The following is a 24,902-nucleotide window of genomic DNA, read 5'->3' as shown; positions in this document are numbered from 1 at the left end:
ATCGAGAAACTTAAAACACATCTTCTTACTAAAAAGATTAGAAATGAGGCCTGCACCTTAAAAACATGTTAAGAGAAGGAAGCTAGTCACAAATAATGACGTACTTCAATTTCTTTCTTACAAAATGTCCAGAATAGGGAAATCTAGAGAGACAAAAAGTAGATTAGTGGGTGCTTAGGGCTTGGGGGTGGGTAGGTGAGTGAACTGCTGAAAGGTACAGAGTTCTTCTTTCAGATAATAAAAATGTTCTAAAACTGGCTCTGGTGATGGTTTCACATCATCTTCAAATACCAAAAACCATCCAACTGTATACTTTAAGTGGGTGAATTGGATGATGTATGAACCATATCTCAATAAAACTATTAAAAAAATTTAAATGCCTATGACATGCTTTTATGAATGTGTGTGCTGTACTAAGTCGCTCAGTTGCGTCCAACTCTTTGTGACCCCATGGACTGCAGCCCGCCAGGCTCCATGGGGATTCTCCAGGCAAGAATACTGGAGTGGGTTGCCATGCCCTCCTCCAGGTTTATAAATGTGAATATATTCTAAATGGAGCCTCAGTTACTAGCATTCTGTAATGAAATAGTCTTTTATATATACACTATATGTATATAGTGTATATAGTCCCAGAGTTAAATATCACTGTCATTTAGAAAAACAAAAAATTCTTCCTGTTAGCTTGCAGATCCTATCTATTAAGATCCTAGACAAAGACCTACTGTATAGCACAGGAAACTATACTCAATATTTTATAATTACCTATTACAAAGGGAAAAGAATCTGAAAAAGGATGTGTGTGTGTGTGTACACTGTGCTGTATACCTGAAATTAACACATTGTAAATCAATAATATACTTCAATAAAGAATAAAATCCTAAAGGTGTCGTTTTAATCAGAAGATGGGAAAAGAAAAGCTAAAGCGTAGAAAATCCAACTTGATATTGTATCAGTATTGAAAGGCTCATAAAATTTGAGATAAACTTTTTTTTGGTAAAGTTCAAACTGTTGAAATATCAAGAAAAATAGTTTATAATCTGTATATCTATTTCATGAAAAAAAAAAAAAAACTCAAAAACTTTGAACCCCCTCTTTCCATAAGTTAACTATAAAATTTCAAAGTCAGGAAATATTATAGATGATATCACCTTCTGAATACTCTTTTCTAAAGTGTATATATATTGTGTGTTTTTCTACCATTGTTTTAAGAACAAAACATTTTGAACTATATGAAAAATTTGTATTCAGTCATCCTTACCAAACACAAAGCTATTGTCGAGCAAGTTAATAATCAAGATACAATCATTAAAAAGCCAAAACTCATCATAATGCCATGCTTAATAGAAATCACATTTATGAAAAAATTCTAAAATGCAGGTCATTAGTCTAATTTTGTTATGTAAAGTGTGCCCAAACACCCAGATCTACAGCTGTACTGAGAATATAATTTTCAACAGATGAGTAGTAGAAACAACTGAGGTGAGAAAGAAATTATCCAGAGATATCATACCTGCCATATAAATATTTCCATTATAGATACAAACATATTTGTATAACAGATACCTGCATTAGTGTTTTGTCAGAACCAAGGTAAAGAACTTGAAAGAAAGAGAATTAAAGCTACACAAAAGTCAATTATTACCTCGTAACTTGTGTCCCAGTTACATTTTCCAACATGTCACAGAGTGTGAGAAATATCCCTCTCACACTCTGGAGTTTCTGAGATGCCTCAGAAACTGGATAATGATAAAGGATTTCCTGCTGTTAAATGAAAAGAAACAGAAATATCAATCCCTCTGAAATTTTCCAACAATAATTTTTTTCATGCCAAGTATAGACTTCGAATTAAGGAAAAAACAAAAATAACTCCTTTCAGCTTCAGTGGGAGTTTTATGCAAACATAAGAAGAAAAGTATGCCTGGAATTTTAACACATATACACATTTAAAATAAGTTAGACTATCAAAATTGGTCATGATATATATGCTGAGTAGAATACTGATTAGTTGGAATAGTTAAAACCAATTACCAGCAATGCTTCAAATATTAATCTCCTTTACAATATAAAATTTATTGTATGTTAGTATAAATACTAACATTTATATTTCATTATATAGATATTCTTATCTCCTATGGTTACATACGCATACAGACACTAAATGAAACAAGGAGTCTTTAATTACTTTCATTACCGACTTTTAAAAGATAAGCTTCATCTTTGGTAAAACATAAAATTTTTATTTAAACACAAAGCTGTAATTAAACTTACAAAGTGACAATACAAAATTAAAGTCATGCAGATAAGAAGAAAGAAGTATTAACGATACTATAAAATCTTCTGTTTCAACTTGAAAGCATTTGCCCGTCATAAATTAATTTGAATTCAACCTTTAAAAGGGACATTTTAAATTATGGAAAATACTAAATCCATAGGACTATTCAAAAAATGCTTAATAGTTTTCTGTTTTCAAGAAGAGTATATTCCCAGGACACAAATATTTTCATAAAATTAAATAAATTTCAAAACCAGGATGTGCATTGTTAGTACTTTTCCATGAAGAGATGACTCAATCTGTACCTCACTTTTTTGCTGTTACTTAAAACAAAATGCTATTTTTCTCTATAACAAATTAGAAGCAAGCAAAATAAAAATTTCTAGATAGAAACTATAGAGAATTCAGAGTAATTTCCATTTATGATATTCAATGACAAACCATGATTGAAACTCAAACTTTTAAAATGCTGTATCTTTTCTTTTGTTCTCTCTCTAAAGAGTGTTCTACACTTTGCTTTCAACTCTCTTTAAAAGAAACAATTATGTGGCTTGGAGTCCATCTTAGCAACTTCCATATTAGGATAAAACATAAATAATAACAAACTGGACACATCTGTTTTTTATACTTACCAAGCACATTTAATATATGCAAACTGCTATGGAAGATGTGCGCTAAATACAGCCTGCTTAATAACCTGAATTTCTGGTAGTATTTCTAGTGTAAAAGTAATCACAAAACATTTTATCTCTAGAAATTAAGTCAAACACCCGTTAAGATCTTCTGTTATGTCCATTTAATAAATTTGAACCTTAACTGGCAAACAAATTTACAGTATTTAGCCAAATACCCAACACCACTTTAAACAAATAACCATATAGTCTTCGATTAGTTTTTTTTTTTTTTAAGTCCAAATCTTGTAACTTGAAGAAAACAAGCTGTTATTAAATATGTAACTCATGAAAACAAAATGACCCTATGACATTTAATTGTAAAATAAGTAATACCAGAATACAAAGGTCATTTGAGAAAGTCTCTGCTTCAACCTCTGCAGCAACCAGCCCACAAAGCCTCACTATTCAAGACCTGGCAACCGCCACAGCTCCTAACCAACTTAATTAGCTGCGTTTTAAAGCACTTGTTAGTAGCATGTATTTGCAGCAGCTTCCACTCTGTTCAGTAAGAATAAAAAGCCTCTCCTAATGACAGTGTTGATACAGGGCTGTCAACAGACCGAAACCTGTTCATTAGAGAAACATCGACACACTTTCCCATGGAAAGAAAGGCGAGGATGACAAAAGGCCTCAGCACTATCCTACTCCAAGACAACCTTAAAAGATGCAGGGTGCTACCAGCTCAGAAATGTGCTGTGTGTTTTATTTAATACATAGTTAAATTTCTCATTTGTTCTAAAGATACAAGGGGCTAGTAATATGTGCAAGAAATTAGAATTATCACCTCTAGGTCTCCATGTATTCTTCAGAGCACAGCAAATTATAAAAATATGTGTAAGTAAATTCCTTCCTTTCTGGTTCAGTTATTGGCTAAATTCTGACATATGAAAAAGCAACACAAGGAAATATACACTTTGAATAAAAATGGACTTGTCATTGACAGTATAGACTGCAAGGATTTCAAAACGAAAGAAATATAAATTAGGTATAAACTTCTAATTTTTTAAAAAATTATTATTTAATTATTTATTTTTTGGCAGCATCTCGCAACACGTGGGATCTTAGTTCCTCAACCAGGGATGGAACCTGCACCCCTGCAGTAGAAGTTCAGAGTTTTAACCAGGGAAGTCCCGGTAAAAACTTTTTTGATTTCACTTCTGCTTAAAGCATTATGGTACACTAGGTGCTGTGAGACCCTTGTGCTGTAAAACAACCAGATTCATGGCCAAAACATACTTGTTGAACTGCTCAATATAAAAGAACTAGAGAAGTCTCCAATGATATCCTCTCCATAGCCTTCCTTCGGGCCTCAGCTGGGAGTGGTAAGTAGAGGCCAGAAGGACAGAGGCAGGTCGTCTTGAGGGCTGATACATACAATGTCTTTGGTCAGGACACTGAGCTTTGGGCCAATAGCTAGGTAGGTGAGTTGAGCCTAGGACCATCATGTTAAACCCAAACCTTTGGGTGAGGCTGAAGTGCCCTAGGTCAGTGATAGAAGCAGAAGAAGCAAATTCTCCTTGCAGGCAGGTATTCCCCATTTAGAACCAAAGGACGCCCAAAGATAAAAATCAAGCAGCAAGTTTAGTCAGTGATATCCTAGAACATAACAAGGTAAGCCACCACAAGTCAGAGTCCCCATCAGGAGAAGAGATCTGTATGAGATGCTTAGAGAAAGTAAAGAATCACTAAGACAAGCAAGCAACAAGTGATTATCAGGAACAGTCCAGCAGATTTGCATGTAAATTAGTTAAAAACTTTTCAGGAGTTTCTCAAAATAAAAATGGGACTGTTTAAACAAACAAATACCACGGAGAGGTTAAAAAGCAGTTTGGACATAGCAGAAGCAAGAAACTGAACACAGAAAATACAACAGTTCTTGAAAAGGAATAATGGAGAGTCATTAATTAATATCAACTATGCAAGTCAGAAGACAAAGAAATACTGTCTTCAAACAGATTAGAGAAAAAAATTTTCTGTTTAGTTGGCATGACCAATGCCATGTGTTGACTTCATCTTCTTAGCGACACAAGAAGACTTATAAAGGAAGTATTACAGGAAGGATTACAAAGCTACCTCTCAAGAAGGGTGAAAAAGGCAGCATCAGATAAATAACAACAAAAAGAATTCAGTGAAAGAGAAATGCCTAAAGTATAAGTTTTAGGAAGAAGAAAAATAATCAAATAAGGTGAGATATAAGAATAGTGAATTAAAAAAAGGTAAACATACATGCAAATTTAAAGATGATTCATCTGTATGAAATATGACACATAAAATATGAACTTTATGATATATAATTTATACATTCTATAATATATAAAATACAATAATAAATAGTACCCCAGTGATGGCACCCCACTCCAGTACTCTTGCCTGGAAAACCCCATGGATGGAGGAGCCTGATAGGCTGCAGTCCATGAGGTCGCAAAGAGTCGGACACGACTGAGTGACTTCACTTTCACTTTTCACTTTCATGCATTGGAGAAGGAAATGGCAACCCACTCCAGTGTTCTTGCCTGGAGAATCCCAGGACAGGGGAGCCTGTTGGGCTGCCGTCTCTGGGGTCGCACAGAGTCGGACACGACTGAAGCGACTTAGCAGCAGCAGCAGTATCAGTAGTATAATTATGCTCAATTTGTAGAATTTTAAAAAATGATGGCACTTAACTACTGATGATAATAGCATGTATGTGAAGAGGGGAAAATCTGAGTTAAGGTGTACTAAGGGCTTTGAATTATTTTGAAAAAGAGTTAAGGTAGTGTTTAACTTTAGAATCTATTAAGACAAATATCATGAGAAAATATTTAGAGTAATCACAAGAAAACAGAAATAAGAACATACAGCAAGAATAATAATGATACAAGCAACCAAGTATAGGTTAAAAAATATCATGGAAAAAGCAGTTCAAATAGACATTTTAAAAGAAGATAAGGAGAAACAAATTCAAATATTTTAGTAATCTCTATAAATGGGCTCACTGAGCTTGTCAATGTGAAGACTGCTGTGTGGAAGAGAGATACCAGAAACACAAGACACAGAATGGCTGAGGAAACTTACCATGCATTTGGAAGTCTACAAAAACGTCCTTGTCCTTACTTTTTCCCTTTGCACTTTTGAAAAGACACTCACCTCTTCCTTTGATGTTTCCGAGTCAAGCTGTAGCGTGAGGTACATAACGATGTGAGGAGTGTTTAGAATATTCTGCTGGATACCTTCTACCTCTTCTCCCCACAGAAGTTTGACTAGATCACTTGTGTTCAACTGTGCCTTTTTCTGTCTTGGTTGAGTTGTTTCCTTTTTCATAGCATATGCATTTTCGAATGTCAGTTTCACCTTTAAAAAATTAAAATGTATTGATTTTATAACAAGGGAAAATCAGCAGTGGTTTTCACAAAGAAGACTCTGTACATGCACATTCACTCCAGTATGCATAAAAAAATCACTGTAGAGTATGGGCAGGAATTGTGTATTCTATTTTTATTTGTATCTCCAGCTCCTAGGACAATGGCTGGTACATATTATTACAAACATTTATTGAGTAAGAACGTATAAATCTCTGTACCTAAGTTCATTAATTTAAACATAGTCATTGTATTTTAGGGACTTCCCAGATGGTGCTAGTGGTAAAAAACCTGCTTGCCAATGGAGGAGGATAAAAGACATGGGTTAGATCCCTGGGTCAGGAAGATACCCTTGAGGAGGAAATGGCAAACCACTCCAGTGTTCTTACCTGGAGAATCCCATGGACAGAGGAGCCTGATGGACTACAGTCCATGGGGTCACAAAGAGTGGGACTGAGCGACTAACACACACACATTGTATTCGAAATATTGACAACAAATACAAGATATGCCACGGGAAAACAAAAGTTAGTATAAGCTGACAGTGTAATAAAGAGTAACACTACATTACAAATACTAATAGCACTGACTCATCTGCGGAAACTGGCAGGAAGAGATTCAGGATTAAAAGCAATCTCATACAACCAAAATTAGCTCTCCTTTCAAATGGTGATATTCAAATATTCTTCTCTTAGATATTCTTTGTGGTCCTTTAAAATAAAGGCTAACAAGAACAAAAACTTATCAACATGCTGGATCTTGAACTGTGGCCCTAAGAAGATTATCTATCTTATAAAGATAGTTTAATTTCATGGCTTGATGTCAAATAAGATTGGTAAGAGTCCAGAATGTGGCCATTTTCCAGTCGTTGAAAGGTAGCTTCCACTTCTCAATTACCTTTCCTTGAAAAAGGAGATATGTGTCTAAATGCCAGCTGGCCAAAGACAACTTGCTTATCTTGAAGAAGCACCAGTGTATCTTGACTAAAAGAAGTCGTCACTAAATATAGTTAATTTTGGGTAGCAAGGACATCATCACAAGCTACATAGGCACAAAATATTCTTAATGTTTAAAATCTTATCAGAATACAGATAAGTCAGGACATTCTAATCATAACAATCTATATAATTTTAAATTTAGACATTAAAGTGCAATGACTTTTTAAAATTAAATTTTAAAAATAAAAAAATAAATTCATGCTTGATCCAGAATACAGAAGTCTGGATGATATATGTATATTAAATCATCACACTGTACAATCTAAACAGATACAATTTTTATTTGTCAATCAAACCTCAATAAACTGGGGGTAAAAGAAATCTCTTCAATATTTAAAAGCAGATAAAATTGTTTATATGCAGTAAGTTGTATTTTGAGAGGAAACGTTTAAAAATTACTATCAAGGCAGTAATAATCCCTATTTTTAATAACTTATTAAAAGAGGTACTGTTTTCAAGGCCAACTTTAAATATATGATAAATACTAATATATCACTGTCATTTTAAAAAATGAGTCTTAAATATATATATTCTCATAAAAATATAAGCATATTATTTTAAAAAATTCATAATTCCATCAGCCTATCTATTGTTAGTATTATACTGTGAAATAAATCTACCCGATGAATAAAACTTTCCAAAAGAAAAACTATCTAGATATCTTTCTTTTTTGGTTGGCAAAGAGTGACTATGGTTGCATTCAATTTTGCTTATCTGTAGCTGTCTGATATTTCAGGGGCGCTGAGTTATCTTTGTCTACCTAAGGTGGTTCAGACAGTAAAGCGTCTGCCTGCAATGCGGGAGAAGGAAATGGAAATCCACTCCAGTATTCTTGCCTGGAAATTTCCATAGACAGAGGAACCTGGCAGGCTACAGTCCATGGGGTCTCAGAGAGTCAGACACGACTGAGCGACTAACACACACACACACCTACAGTGAATTTAGTTAAATAAACATCCTTTCTAAAATAAGTTTCAGATTTATTTTACTAACAAGCAGAAAAGGGACATAAGGTCTAAATTCATCAATATGCATATATTCAGAGTTAAGATGAACCAAGTCATGGCTAGACAGTAGGAAGGGAGAAGTTCCTCATGAAGTTTTTCTGAGGCCAAATGTTCATGTTATAAAACATTTAATATTCCAAATGGAAAAGATCAACCCTTACTAACTGCAATGTGTTCTATAAACTTGATGCTGAAAAATGTGCCCTTGGTATTAGAACACTGTATCTAGAAAGGCTAGGGACTTCCCTGGTAGTCCAGTGGTTAAGACTCCACGCTTCCACTGCAGGGTATGCAGGTTCAATCCCCGGCTGGGGAATTAAGATCTGCATGCTGTATGGCCAAAAAAACCCAAAGGTAGTAGAACACTAGTATAACTGGGCAGTGGGGGAGGTGTTGGAATATTAAGTAAGCTAAACAAAAATATAAACAAGTTAGAGATCCTATATAGGAACACTCAAGAGTTATCTGAAAAATTAATATAAGGATAAGAAGGATGAGGTGAAGAAAAGCTGAAGAGACACTGTTTCAGAAATGACCTTAGAAAGATGCGAAAAAGAATATTTGGTGTGGTTTTGATCCAAACAAGCGATATGGAACCAATACATGGCCTGAAAGACTTATGTTCTGAGGGTGGCATCTGTTCTAGTACGTAATGCTCAATATATGTATATATAAATAAAAATATAAAAATAAGCATAAATATTGGAGAAGAAAATGGCAACCCACTCCAGTATTCTTGCCTGGATAATTCAATGGACTTAGGAGTCTGGAGGGCTACAGTCCATGGGCTTGCAAAGAGTCAGACACGACTGAGCAACTGAGCATGCAGAAGCATAAATATATTAAATCCTTGAATGAGGACCTGATGAAGCAAAAATGGCTTGTTACTTAGGGTGTTCTTTTATCTGAGAATAAGGATTTAGGAATGTCCAAAAGAAAATATATGGTAGTCTTTGGTGGTGTTCCTTGGAAATGTGAGAAATCTTTAGAATTTGGGGAAATCTCTAGTGCAGACCTTGTACCCTTAGAGAGGGTAGCTGTGAAGACTGTCCCCAGCACTGGGCTCTAGGGTGGAGCTGGTCATATGAGTGAAATGGAGGGTGAGAAATCTGACTGTAGCAAGCAGGGGATGAGTGACAACCTCAGGGAGCAGGCGTCACAGAGGCGGGCTGGGTCTGATGGAGCGTCTCTCTGTGAGAGGTGCTCAGAGAAAGAAATGGACTTGTGAACAGGAGGGGCATCTTCTCCAGCTCAGATTCTCACGGGTGGAGAGGTCAAAAGATAGGGTATGACCAAAGGAAATTAGCTGGTAGATTTATAAAAATTTACCAATTCTACTTTAGACAGCTACAACAACCTAAAATTTAAGACTGGTATGTTATGCTGGTGAAGAGAGACACACTTGAAAACAACTTTTCCCCTCACTATGAGAAAAACTCAAAGAAGACACACACCACAGAACCACCCGTTAACATTCTTTAAGGAACTACTTTAGCCGCTATTCTTCTGATGTAAGTAAAGCTGGCTCCATAATGCAAAGATAATTACACTTTAGCAAGATATTTTGAAAAGTGTACATGCTAAGTAGCTATAAATGTCAGGAATCTGGTTGCTTTGATAAAACCATAAAAGGGTGAGACAGATAACCAAATTAAAAGTTAAGCACTATTTTTTAAAAGGGGTTGATATATGTAAATATTAAGGATATCATATGTTTTATAGGAAAAAAACTTTTATTGAGTAACATTTAATATAAGATAGTTTATATCAACCTTCTTATAGAAAAGTTTTGTCTTGAGTTTATATGAAACTTCTCATTTTAAAAAGGGTTTTCTTCTGTTGAGTTTATGTGAAGCTTCCTAAAGGAAAGGTATTCTGTTGTTCCTACATGGACATTAAACTGTGACAAGTTTCATCATCTCCTGTCTCTCTCAAAAGGTTTTCTTATTTGTGCAATTTACCAAGCCTTTCTTTCCTCCTCCCTTCCCTCCACCCCCCGACACCTTCAGGGGATGCTGTACCTTATTCTCAAGTCCAAGGACATGCACTCTATAACTCACCACTTCCAAAACCTTGCTGCTTTAATTATCCTCTCCTATCCACATCGTATAACAAGCAATGTTGCTTTGGCCTCTGCCAAACGAACCAGCCAACGCTCCCTTCCCCATTAGCTGCCTGCCACGCCAGCCTCTCCACACGCGGGACTGCACAGCCAGACCACAGGCTCACTTCCGCCTCATCATCCGCACGTCTCTCTCACAACGTCTTCGCTGCTCTCCATGTGTCTGATCCTTTCTCCTTTGTCTGGCAGATGCTCTGAATAGTCCTTAGTCAAAAGTCTGAAGGAATTGAGTCCACCTGGCTCAGCAAATTCTCTCAGATCCTCCTCTTTTGGACAATATCACGGGACTACTCAAGAGAAAAACTGGAAGGCACCGTGGACTCCATTATCTCCTGCAGAGTGTACTGTCCTCTTTACTTCCCGCATACTTTACCTCTCACCTACTTCACCTCTCACCTGCTTCTTCTCCTCCGTATCCACAGCCAAGGCCTTTGCCCAGACCATAACCCCCTCTCTTCTGGACTATCATAAAGCTGAGCACCTGGTTTCCCAATCTCCAGTCCCATCCAGAGGGATATATTCCTAAATGCAAATCTGATCACATCAGCCATCTTCTTTAAAATACTGGCATTGACTAGTTACTTTCTGGGTTCTGAGAGAAAAAACATTTACAAATACTTTAAAAAAATGTGTCTGTCTACTTCCTAATCTTTCCACAATATATATGAGCACCACTTTTGTGTAACAAGGAAATAATAAAAGTCAAAATATTCTACTCAAGTATCATCTCCTTTAAGAAGCCTTTTTTCCTCTCATAGGCCTAAGAAGTAATGTTCTACAGGCTGGTCTTCCAGAAAAGGGGTTGGATTCCTCCAAAGTTTCAGGAAAACCAGCAATGGCCCGGTACTTACGCAATCAGTCCTGGTCAACTGCAATGCTGCTGCTGCTGCTGCTGCTAAGTCACTTCAGTCGTGTCCAACTCTGTGCAACCCCATAGACGGCCTCCCACCAGGCTCCCCCGTCCCTGGGATTCTCCAGGCAAGAACACTGGAGTAGGTTGCCATTTCCTTCTCCAATGCATGGAAGTGAAAACTGCAATGTTTGGACCCAAATTCCCTGACGAAGCCAGGGGATGGGGGGATGGTGTTCTACCTGCATGATCACTTGCTGGTTGAATGAATGAGTACACAGAGATGTGGCAACAGATCAAGATCACACAAATCAGTCATTAGAAGAGTACTGGCACCTTCGTTCTTGTCATTTTGAATTTCTGAAACATTTTTTTTAAACCTACAACTTTTTATTTAAAAAAATTTAAACCTACAGAAAGTTGCAAGAAGTGTACGATGATCACCCATACATTCCCCTCACTCTGCTGCTGCTAAGTCAGGTCAGTCGTGTCCGACTCTGTGCAACCCCATAGATGGCAGCCCACCAGGCTCCATCGTCCCTGGGATTCTCCAGGCAAGAACACTGGAGTGGGTTGCCATTTCCTTCTCCGGTACATGAAAGTGAAAAGTGAAAGTGAAGTCGCTCAGTCATGTCTGACTCAGCGACCCCATGGACTGCAGCCTACCAGGCTCCTCCATCCATGGGATTTTCCAGGCAAGAGTACTGCAGTGGGCTGCCATTGCCTTCTCCGTCCCCTCACTCAATTACAGCCATTTTTTTCTTAACACATTTTGCCACACTTGCTTCCTCCCTCCTTTCTCCCCTGTCTTACCCACCTCTTCTTATATCCTCACCTTCTTTCTATTAAAAAAAATAATTTTGCCTGAACTACTTGAGAACTACTTGCAGCTACTTTAATACTTCACTGCTAAGTACCTTAGTACGTATCTCCTAAGGCTACACGACCAAAAATAATTATGACATTTAGGGATATGACACACAATACTCTTCTCTAACAAAGATCATATTCAAATTTCCCCAAATGTCCCAATAAAGCTATTCCCAATTGCATTAGAGGATCAAAAAAGGAAGAGTTGCTGCATTTAGTTGTATGTTAGCTTAGTCTATCTTAATCTAAAACAATTCTCTAGCCTTTTTTTCTTTCATGACATTAACATTTTTGAAGAATCAAAGGTAGCTGTTTTGCAGAATGTCAAAACCTAGCTTTAAAAGAAATGATTTGGTCTCCCTGTGCTTCACCTAGTGTCCAGGCTTTGCTGTTGGACTTCATGCTGGTATTCTGAATCTATTTATAGCAGAACTTATTTAAAATTCAAATACAGAACTGTAGAGGTGGAAGAGGGCTCAGAGATTTATTCTCACAAATGCCCTCTGATTATAGATGAGGAAAGTGAAACCCAGAAGACTTTTGAAAATTGCTCAGAGCGAGGTTTAAATAGAGATCTGCCCTCCTTCTCCTCAGTGACCTTTCTGCCACATTACATTCTCTCCCGGGGCATCTTCTGCTGGATGATGAGAAGCATTTCAGGCTATTTTTATACCCTGAGTATAAGCTTAACATGCTACTGTTGGTTATTTCCAAAATTAAAATAAAGTCTCCTAAGGTATTCTTTGGGCTTCCTTGGTGGCTCAGCTGGTAAAGAATCCACCTGCAATGTGGGAGACCTGGGTTCGATCCCTGGGTTGGGAAAATACCCTGAAGGAGGACATGGCAACCCATTCCAGTATTTTTGCCTTGGAGAATCCCTGGAGAAGGACTGAGGAGCCTGGAGATTCCCTGGAGAAGGGAAAGGCTACCCACTTCAGTATTCTGGCCTGGAGAATTCCATGGACTATCCATGGCATTACAAAGAGTTGTACACGACTGAGTGACTTTCACTTTCACTTTTCAAGGTATTCTTTATAAATCAGCATTCCTCTTCTCTTACTGCCTGAATCACCATTTTAAATGCCATAGGTATGAACTAGGTAGAACAGCTTTTTCTAAGACAAGTCCACTGCAGTTAGGTGTGGCAAGAACAAGGGCATACAGACACAAAGACGCACCCAGGCTGTGCGTGCAATCGGAGCATCATGCTGTGGAGTCAGTTTCGGCTCCAGTTCTTTGAGTTATTAATTCTGTAATCTTGGACAAATCATTAATTCTCTCCTAGAGTCTTTTTCTCTCATGTGTAAAATAGGAGATTAATACAGACTGTTATGGAGGAACAAATGAAATTATCAAAGGGAATGCTATTAGCAAAGCACCAACATACTTCCTGGCACCCTACAAACTCTAGTTCCCTTCCCAATTCTCAGGCTGTATACGGGCAAAATCCCCTTGAAATTACAATAGGCAGGCAAGGCCGTGCTGGAGTTCAACATACTCTCTCAATATGATCATTCTGACCCACAACAGTGTTTCTTCCATCTTTGCTGTTTCCTCATTTTGTTTTTTAATTTTTAATTCTATTTATTTATTGACCATACTGGATATTCAAAAAATAAGGAACACTTCCTGAACTTGCATGTCATCCTTGTGCAGGGGCCATACTAATCTTCTCTGTATCATTCCAATTTTAGTATATGCACAGCTGAAGTGAGGACTGCTGTTTCCTCATTTTGGGACAAGATATAAGAATTGGCACTTAAGAATAATGTTGTAAAAAAATATATAAATATATATACACGGTTTATATATATAAACGTATGTTTAAACACAGAACATTTAATGCAGTTGTAATGGCAAACTGGGCAGCAGCAAATATACAACTCCTATTTCATGCTTAACAAGGACATGGAAATGGTGGGTGAAATTGGTCCAAAATATTTAAATCATTATTTCTTTCTCTTCCTTTTTCTGCCAACTGTGCATGGCCAAATTTGCAAATGCTGTGTATTAATTAACTGTAAGAATAATGTGACTCCACTGGAAACATAACTTTTTGTGAAGGCAGAACAGATGTGGCTGAACTCTGGCAGTACTGTCGGGACACCTGCAAGTGACACACGTAAGAAAGGAGGAGCCCTCATTCGGGGCTCACGTGCAGCCACTTTACTTGGATGACGCTGTTTCAGGCTTTAAGATACTGTGATTTTTCATTACTGACTGGTAAGTAGCTCCTGTCTGAGCCCAGTGAGGTGCTCTGGTACCCCTGGCCCACCCTTGTTCCTCTCCGCATCTAGCAACTAAAGGGGATACCAGCACACTCTGCTCCAGCACTATGTCTGGTGTGCTTAGTCACTCAGTCGTGTCCGATTCTTTGTGACCCTGTGGACTGTAGCCCTCCAGGATCCTCTGTCCATGGGATTCTCCAGGCAAGAATACTGGAGTGGGTTACTATTTCCTTCTCCATGCCTGGTGTCTGCAAGATTCTTTTTTTCATTTCAAACAGCATCATCTGTCTAACCACTCCTAGGCATGGCTGGTCACTGGCTATCATAGTTATTCCAGCACTTTCATTTTGCATTTCCAAAGACAGCTTAATTTACAGAGCATCTGTGTGCGTGTGTGTGTGTATGTTCAAAGTATGTGTGCACACGCATGTGTGTGTATTTTAAGAAGGAAGTGAATACAACAAAATTTTACTTCTTAGAAAACAAGAAACTTTGTAATGAGTCCTGTTACCTCACAGTCTCAATCAGATGCAGGTATGACTCTGATTTATTAGGCATTCTGTTCTTCATTCCCATAAATCTAAAAACTGCTTCCTTCTTTTACTGCCTGATGGAGACTCTAACCTTTCTAAAGCATATCATCCTTCCTATCCCTCTAAAGAGAGAAAGCCAATTCCCCATGCTAACAAGAGTAGAACATTCTTGAATAGGAGGTACGGCATCTTAAAAATACATCTAATGACCTAAAAATGTCATCTATAATACAAAATGTCAATGCTTACAGTATCAAAATAACATATTATGGAAAAAATTTATTTTTACCTTACAAGGAATGAAAAATAATTCATTATGTGGCTAAACAAAAGCTTAGGAGTAAGGCTAAACTAGATAACGTAAAAATCAAGAAAAGAGTATAGTGTTTAAACAAAACCAAACCACATTTTTAAAAACTTTATAGAAATTATGATTTTAATAAGTCAGAATAGAAAATTCCATGACTGGTTAAAAATGACTTCTCGAGAAACTGGATTTTCATCAATATGTATGGTACTTACAATGGCAAGTTGGTTATTATGGATGTTTTTAGTATTGTTCTTACAGATATTTCTCTTTCCTTTTAGAACTATTTCCAAAAGCTAAAAATGTTGAGAGCTAAAAATTTTAAAGTATTCTAGTGTATAACTCACCCATTATACATGACTCTTCTCAGAATTTTATAAAAAGAAAATAGCACAAGACGCACCTATTTCATCACAAAACACAGAAAAAGAATGCCCACCTGCATAGGTCCAGGAATGCAAGACAGAACTCTCTCTATGTTCTCAGAGGTCACCTCTACATCGTTCACAGCAACGAGGACATCACCTGAAAACACGACCACAATGAAAGACAGTTGTGTGAGTATCCAAAACTGAAAAAGATCTGGAGTTGGAACATTAAAAAGTATCTAATCTGACCTTCCAAGTGCAGTACAAAATGTGGTGCAGACATTCAGGGACTTGCTCAAGATTATAAAACTCTTTAGTGGCAGAGCTAATCTGCCACCCCACTCTTAAACTATAATGCAGCCCAACACTGCACCATAACTAAACATAACCTATGAATGTTTAAAGAGATGAATATTCTTATTTTTTCTACAATTGGGAGAATTATATCAATCCAAGGGACAAATGGAAAATTTGTAGCATTAAGCAAGTATTACACTTAACAAAATTGAATCTAAACACTTAGACCCACACAGTAAAAAAATTCAGCTGAAATTTTAATTAAATTCATGTGGTACATCCAAACTCAAAATGCTGGGTATTCACTGTTATTACTGATCTTTGTCTACACACAGCATTTTGTTTCAAAAGCCCCCAACCACAATAAAATCTACAGCATGTTTCAGTTAAAATATCCTTTTCCATGGCTTTCCCTTAAATGTGTATATTATCAAATCAAGTGGTTTTAATAAAATAAAGATCAGTGTTAAATTTGGAAATTTACTCCCAAAATATGAAGGTAATATCTAAACACCAGTGAACTGCAATACACATAACAAGGTTATTTTTTCTCATCATTCTTACTGATAGGATATACATTAAATAATTACAACCATTCATTAATTCATCCAACAAACACTTATTGTATGCCAGGCACTGTTGTAGGCACTGCAGATAGAGAATGAACAAAACAGACAAAAATCTCTATACATATGGAGCTTAATATTCTTTGGAGAAGACAAAACAAACAGGCATATAGATAAAACAGTGTTGTCAGACAACTCTCTATTGACCTTTCATGCTTTTCTGTATCTTACAAGCCAAGGAACTGAAAGTCTTTGTTCTGAATTATCTTTTCAAGATTGTACAGAGAACAGTTTTGGATGAAATAATGTCTCCCTCCAGAGCAAAAGTACAGAATAATAAGGATAACTTCTCCCTCAGTGTCTTATTATTAATAATTGTTCTTTATAAAAGATTTAGGCTTCCTAAACTCAAGTTCCTTTCCTTTAAAGCAACCCACTACTGTGTGTAGGTGTCCCTTGCTCCTCTTCATGATGACCTTTGTGAATGAGGGCTGGGGAACAGGTGAAACTGACATTACTTTGCCCACTGCTGTTCTCCCTTCCTCTCTCTGCCTTCGTTCCTTGGTTTCCTTGATATGCTGTCATACGGGAAAGGGGCAAAGTGCAGAGTGAGCAGGAGTTTCTTAGGCCAGCCCTGTGAGAGCCTGCAATGACCTGCCTAGGTTTAGATGCTCAAGAAATGCCATTCAGTTGAGAATGGCATTGGGTTTGGCCACCAAGTCTGACATGATGGTTCACTATTATAGCACTTTGAGCAACCTCATAACTTTTCTTAAAAGTTGAGAATTTTGAGATGTACAGAAATATCAAATCACTATGCTATATAATAGGAACCAACACAGTGCTGTAGGTCGTTTACACTTACAAAACAAATATTTTCTCCCATTCTGAAGGCTGTCTTTTCACCTTGCTTATGGTTTCCTTTCTTGTGCAGAAGCTTTTAAGTTTAATTAGGTCCCATTTGTTTATTTTTGCTTTTATTTCCAATATTCTGGGAGGTGGGTCATAGAGGATCCTGCTGTGATGTATGTCGGAGAGTGTTTTGCCTATGTTCTCCTCTAGGAGTTTTATAGTTTCTGGACTTATGTTTAGATCTTTAATCCATTTTGAGTTTATTTTTGTGTATGGTGTTAGAAAGTGCTCTAGTTTCATTCTTTTACAAGTGGTTGACCAGTTTTCCCAGCACCACTTGTTAAAGAGATTGTCTTTAATCCATTGTATATTCTTGCCTCCTTTGTCAAAGATAAGGTGTCCATATGTGCGTGTATTTATCTCTGGGCTTTCCATTTTGTTCCATTGATCTATATTTCTGTCTTTGTGCCAGTACCATACTGTCTTGATGACTGTGGCTTTGCAGTAGAGCCTGAAGTCAGGCAGGTTGAATGGGAGAAAATAATAGCAAATGAAACAACAGACAAACAACTAATCTCAAAAATATACAAGCAACTCCTACAGCTCAATTCCAGAAAAATAAATGACCCAATCAAAAAATGGGCCAAAGAACTAAATAGACATTTCTCCAAAGAAGACATACAGAGGGCTAACAAACACATGAAAAGATGCTCAACATCACTCATTATTATCAGAGAAATGCAAATCAAAACCACTATGAGGTACCATATCATGCCAGTCAGAATGGCTGCGATCCAAAAGTCTACAAGCAATAAATGCTGGAGAGGGTGTGGAGAAAAGGGAACCCTCTTACACTGTTGGTGGGAATGAAAACTAGTACAGCCACTATGGAGAACAGTGTGGAGATTCCTTAAAAGACTGGAAATAGAACTGCCTTATGATCCAGCAATCCCACTGCTGGGCATACACACTGAGGAAACCAGAATTGAAAGAGACACGTGTACCCCAATGTTCATCGCAGCACTGTTTATAATAGCCAGGACATGGAAGCAACCTAGATGTCCATCAGCAGATGAATGGATAAGACAGCTGTGGTACATATACACAATGGAGTATTACTCAGCCATTACAAAGAATACATTTGAATCAGTTCTAATGAGGTGGATGAAACTGGAGCCTATTATACACAGTGAAGTAAGCCAGAAAGACAAACACCAATACAGTATACTAATGCATATATATGGAATTTAGAAAGATGGTAACAATAACCCTGTATACGAGACAGCAAAAGGACACTGATGTATAGAACAGTCTTTTGGACTCTGTGCGAGACGGCAAGGGTGGGATGATTTGGGAGAATGGCATTGAAACATGTATATTATCATATGTGAAATGAATCGCCAATCCAGGTTCCATGCACAATACTGGATGCTTGGGGCTGGTGCACTGGGATGACCCAGAGGGATGGTATGGGGAGGGAGGAGGGAGGAGGGTTCAGGATGGGGAACACATGTATACCTGTGGCAGATTCATTTTGATATATGGCAAAACCAATACAATATTGTAAAGTTAAAAAATAAAATTAAAAAAAAAAGCATTGTACTAGGCAATAAATGGTTTAAACCAAACAAACAAACAAACTCATAGAAAAAGAAAATGGATTTGTGGTTACCAGAGGCAGGGAAGCCAGGAAGGGGAAAATTGGATGAGGTTGGTCAAAAGGTACAAATTTCCAGTTATAAGATAAATAAGTATTAAGAATGTAATTACGACATAAGTATAATTAATGCTCCAGTATGTTACATAACAAAGGTGTTTAGAAAGTAAATCCTAAGAGTTTTCATCACACACAAAAATTCTTTTTCTACTTCTTTAACTTTGTACCTATATGAAATGATGCATACTCACTAAACATTACCACTTATTATGGTAATCATTTTATGATGTAAGTCAATTTATTATGCTGTACACCTTAAACTTCTATAGTGCTTTATGTCAGTTATATCTCAATCATACTGGAAGAAAAGAAAGAACTTGCAAACTAAATTTCCAACGTTAGTTCAACTTGGAAAAATAAAAAAGCAACATACTCCCCTAGTTATTTTTAAACAAGAGATTAAATAAGTATACTATATAACATTATTTATACCTATACTGATTTTTAAAAGGAAGAAAGGAATGGAAGGAGAAAGGGAGAGGAGGAGAGAAAGAAAGAAAATAATGAAAGAAAAAGAGGGAGAAGGAAGGAAGAGGGGGCAAGGGAAAGATGAAGGAATTTGAACACAATACAGGAGTACTGATGTAAAACAAAACCACTTCTGGATGATACCAACCATGAGTTCTACTGTCTGTAGATTATTCTGTCCTCAGGACACTTAAATAGTGAAACGATTTAAAACTTGTTCCTTTAAACTAAAACCACCTGATAATGTCACAAATGACTCCTTTCCTCCCCCCCACCCCACACCCTAATGAATACAGTTCTGTAGTTGAGTATTGTAGGAAGTGTAGTCTGAAAGCACCATGTCCAGCAAACCTCTAAAACTAGGAGACATGAATCATCACAAAAGGCATGAAAATTAATCCTAGAACAACTGTAGTATGTACACAATATTTTAAAATGTTTAGTAGAAAACTGTCTCTTTCTATAAAGAGTTGTATCTCCTTTCCATTTCCCAGATATTTGTTTTCCTTGTGTTTTTCTGAGCACCTCCTGTGAGGTGAGTCAGAGGTGGCAGGCTTCCTGGACATCACATCACTGCAGTGGGCAGCCTGTGCCCCAGAAAAGCTCTTTCTCAACAAGTGCATGGGAGTCATTAGTATGCATGGTGCCATCTCAAAGGCTGAAAGGAAATGAAATGCATGAATTGGTTTGAACTGTTAAATAAGCAATAGTCTGAGGATTATTGATGGGTAGAAATAAGAGGGAAAATCTACCAAGTTTATCAAGAGATACATTCAAGAATCAAATAAAACCTACAGAGAGAAGGTTAGTTTATCATAATGCTTAAGTCAATTCCTCAATGTAAAGTTTATTATTTCAGAACACCCATCAATCTCTCAACATCTACTTATATCAAATGACAAATGTGTACTGAAGCATACTAACTACATTAGGCATCATGGACTATGGAAATATATATGCAAAAGTTAGTTTACAGTTCCACTAACATTATATGCAAAATGAATACACAATTTAAGAAATTACTTTTGAACAAAATTATTACACATAAATGTATGAAAAATAAAGGACACACACCAAAATGCTGTCTTTGGGTGACTGGACTTTTTCTTTGCTTTATTACATTTTCTAAATGGTCTACAATAAGCATATATTATTACTACTGCAAAGAAAAAAATAACACTCATATCTTATAAAACAAAATAAAAAACACACACTGTGGTAGGCAGAATAGTCCTCCAAAAATGTCTACATCCTAATTTCTAAAATCTGTGAATATGTTACTTTACATAGCTAAGAGACTTTTCAGATGTAATTAAGAAACATGAGATTGGGAGATTAATCAAGTGAGTCCCATGTAATCAAAGGATCTTTAAAGGAATGAGGCAGGAAAGTCAGTCAGAGAAAGACTTCAAGATGCTACACTGCCAGGTTAGAAGGTGAAATTAGGGACCACAAGGCTAGGAATGCTTGCCAAGGAAAGGAGTTCTCTAGAAGCTTGCCAAGGAAAGGAGTTCTCCCTTGGAGACTCCAGACTGAATGCAGCCCTTGTGGACACATGCATTGATTGTAGTGTAGGAAAACACATTTTAGACTTCTGATTTCCAAAACTGTAAGATGATAAATTTGTGCTGTTTTGAACCACCAGGTCTGGTAATTTGTCACAGTAGCAATAGGAAATTAATATACCCACTGAACAACATAAAGCAACCTTGACTAAGCACCAAATGAGAGTCAGAGACCAAGAATGCTAAAGAACAGATGGATATACAAGGTACCTTTGGAGGTCACCGGGGAAAGAAAAAATCAGTCCTGTTAGAAGTGAGTATTTAATGTACAGGAGGACTGGAAAATACGTATGAGATGGGGGGTTGGGATCAGATTGTGAATTTAAATTGTTCATTTAAATTAAGCTGAATTTGACTTAAGAGGGGAAAGCATCTGCTTTTTTAAGCAGTTACGTACTGCCATTTTATTCATTAAAGTTAATGCATTTACTGACAAAATCTTAAGTTTTGAGAGAATAAAAACTACTATATTTTTTAACTTCAATATCAATCCCTCAACTATAATACTTAAGCACTAAACTAGAGAAAATCAAGGTCCCTCCCAACCTACCATTCTAGAGTTCCTTGACTAATGATAGCACAAATATTGTAACTACTAATATTGTACAGAATATTAATAATAACTTATTTATTAAGTAATATTAAGTAATAATAACTACTAATATTATGAAGTGAAGTGAAGTTGCTCAGTCGTGTCCGACTTTTTGTAACTGCATGGATTGTAGCCCACCAGGCTCCTCGGTCCATGAGATTTTCCAGGCATCAATACTGGAATGGGTTGCCGTTTCCTTCTCCAGGGGATCTTCCTGACCCAGGGATGGAACCTGGGTCTCCTGCATTGTAGGCAGACGCTTTACCATCTGAGCTATCAGGGAAGCCCATGTAAAATTTAATATGATATTAAAATATCATATTGTCAGAAGATGATGAATAAGAAACTATTGTAAGGTTTTCATTTCTCATTAAAATAGAAAATAATACTACAGAAATGTTGGGAAAAACCACTGATGACTATAAATTATTTATGGCACTAATTGTCGTTGTTCAGTCACTCAGTCGTGTCCAACTCTTTGCAACCCCATGGACTGTAGCCCACCAAGCTCCTTTGTCCATGCAATTCTCCAGGCAAGAATACTTGAGTGGGTGGCCATTCCTTTCTCCAAGGGATCTTCCCAACCCAGGGATTGAACCTGGGTCTCCTGCATTGGCAGATGGGTTCTTTACCAGCTGAGCCACCTATAGCCATGATTCATTTTGAAAATTATTTTTAGTCTTTACCTCTGTTCACACAAAGGAGTCATCAGGAATTATTTTTTCCTTTTAAATCTCTCAAGGAATAAGAATTTTTATGCTGGTTATATAGTTTTTAGAATTATAACTTTAATGGTCAAATAACAAATAATTTATAATTATTAAATTATAATTTAAATAACCATACTGTTGGCCTGACATTTTCATGTTTTTTGTTTTTTATTCTAACTGAAAAATGCTTCAACAAATGTTTTCATGCACATAGTTTTTCCTCTTTTTACATCAGGGGTCAGCAGACTTTTTCTGAAAAGGCTCAGATCAGTAAATACATTAGGCTCTGCAGGCCATATGGTCTTTGTTGCAACTCTTCAACTTTGACATTGCAGCTTTAAAGTAGCAATAAACAAATGAATGTAGCTGTGTTCCAATGAAATTTTATTTATGAACACTGATGTCTGCATTTCATAAAGTTTTCATATGTCATAAAATATCACTCTTTTGATTTGTTTTCTAACCATTGAAAAAGGTTAAAACCATTCTCAGTTTGCAGACTGCACAAAAATGGGTGGTGAGTTCATTGGAAAGACAGAATTTTAAGAGATTTTAGGCTGGTGGGCCTGACTTGAACTGCTGGGATGGCTTGCAGGTGTGTCTTATAGATGACTTCTTGAGAACAAATGTTTCAAAATGGATTCACTGGATTAAACAGTACATTGTGGTAGCTTATTTCCCAATTACATTTTTGAAAGGATTAAATCATTTCTTTTTTGTTTCAAAGGGAAATCTTTTGGCACTCCCCACCCACTCAAGTGAGCAACATGGTTAAGTGAAAGAGCTCTGTGAACAGAATTCACAACCCATAGATTCCAGCTTTATCACTGACTGGCTGGCTGTCTGCTCTTGGATAAGGAACATGACACCTCCGGTGCTCACCCACGGAGGGAAGTAACTGCACCAGACTCTCTCTACAAGGGCCTAAAATCTCTTAAAATTCTCTTTCCAATGAAGTCACTGCTTCAGTGTCTTTACTAGTGGATCAAGTACCATGGGTAAAAATATGGGGGATAAATTATATGAGAGAAGAGAGACAAGTAAGTAGAGTTATTTTCATTAAACATATAGAAATGGGGACTTCCCTGGAGGCCCAGGGGTTGGGACTCTGTGCTTCCACTGCAGGGCACCTGGGTTTGATCCCTGGTCGGGGAACTAGGATCCCACAAGCCACACGGTACAGTCAAAAATAAACAAACAAATAAAAGTAATTTTACTTGGGGATTGTAAATATAGGAAAACAAAGAATATCAAAGTGTTACAACTATAATGGGAGAAGACAAAAATGTATACCAAATAACAGTCTACCAAAGATTAGATAGTAAAATCACACATTCAGTTCAGTTCAGCCGCTCAGTCATGTCTGACTCTTTGCGACCCCATGAATCACAGCACGCCAGGCCTCCCGGTCCATCACCAACTCACAGAGTTCACTCAAACTCATGTCCATTGAGTTGGTGATGCCATCCAGCCATCTCATCCTCTGTCATCCCCTTCTCCTCCTGCCCCCAATCCCTCCCAGGATCAGAGTCTTTTCCAATGGGTCAACTCCTCGTATGAGGTGGCCAAAGTATTGGAGTTTCAGCTTCAACATCAGTCCTTCCAATGAATACCCAGGACTGATTTCCTTTAGGATGGACTGGTTGGATCTCCTTGCAGTCCAAGGGACTCTAAAGAGTATTCTCCAACACCACAGTTCAAGAGCATCAATTCTTTGGCACTCAGCTTTCTTCACAGTCCAACTCTCACATCCATACATGACATGTTCATAAAACCCAAAGCTATCTTTTCAAAAGAGAGCTTCAGATATTTTAATTGCAAACCCCCAATGTCTGTCAACAGTGGAATGGAAAAACAAATAGTATGCATTCATACAATGGATTACTACATAGTGACAACATCCACATGTCTCATAGACTATAAACTAAAGAAAACAGAAACAAGAGAATACACACCATATACTTCCATATACATGAAGCTAAAGAAGAGGTGAAATCAACTGTTGCTAGAAAACTTCTGACTTTTAGAAGATTATCTTTGGTGGGTGTACCAATAAGGAGGATGCACCATGGAGCATATGGGTACCCACCTGGGTTGTAGTTACAAAGGTATATAGATACGTTAAAATTCACTGAGTATTCATTTAAGATTTGGGCATGTTATAGAGTAACACCTCAATTTAAATGATTTTTAAAAGTAAATCAAAAAGCTCTTCCAAAATTTTTTTAAAATTTAAAAGCAAAACAGCACAAATATTATATAAAACAAATCTATTTAGTGACCACAGGGGAGCATATCAGAAGTTGATACAAAAAGAACTTGAAATAAAAACTTTGTTTATTCTTCATCAGAAATAGTCTTCAGGGTATGCAGGGTCTAGAATACCAATGTGTACTTCTTCTAACCCTATCCTTCCCAATCCTTAAAAGAACACCTAATTTTAAATGACCTGAATAATAATCTTGAAGAAAAAAAAAAACACAGATGATAGCCAGTTTCTAGGATGTAGATAAAAGGAGAACTTCTACTTGCTCTTGACCGAGATGGGGACCTGCTACAGGTGGTTCA

The 24,902-nt window shown here is 37.0% G+C and overlaps 1 protein-coding gene and 1 non-coding gene across 4 annotated transcripts in view; both read right to left on the bottom strand.

The window, feature by feature from the left end:
* Positions 1 to 24,902, bottom strand: part of INTU (inturned planar cell polarity protein) — an 84,397-nt gene that overhangs the window by 42,232 nt on the left and 17,263 nt on the right. For all 3 annotated transcript variants that reach the window (XM_005904813.2, XM_070386501.1, XM_070386500.1), the window contains exons 3-5: positions 15,639 to 15,724; positions 6,073 to 6,276; positions 1,643 to 1,761 (exon numbers count right to left, since the gene is read on the bottom strand). In XM_005904813.2, the coding sequence (XP_005904875.2) occupies positions 1,643 to 1,761; positions 6,073 to 6,276; positions 15,639 to 15,724 (409 nt within the window). The remainder of the gene's footprint in view (positions 1 to 1,642; positions 1,762 to 6,072; positions 6,277 to 15,638; positions 15,725 to 24,902) is intronic.
* Positions 13,743 to 13,847, bottom strand: LOC138991547 (U6 spliceosomal RNA). The gene has a single exon (XR_011467519.1). It is a non-coding gene; the product is annotated as a U6 spliceosomal RNA (small nuclear RNA).

This window comes from Bos mutus, chromosome 17, assembly GCF_027580195.1.
Source record: "Bos mutus isolate GX-2022 chromosome 17, NWIPB_WYAK_1.1, whole genome shotgun sequence".
NCBI classification, from domain to species: Eukaryota; Metazoa; Chordata; class Mammalia; order Artiodactyla; family Bovidae; genus Bos; species Bos mutus.
Note: the sequence above shows the minus strand (reverse complement) of the source record. Positions and strands in the feature narration are given on the sequence as shown.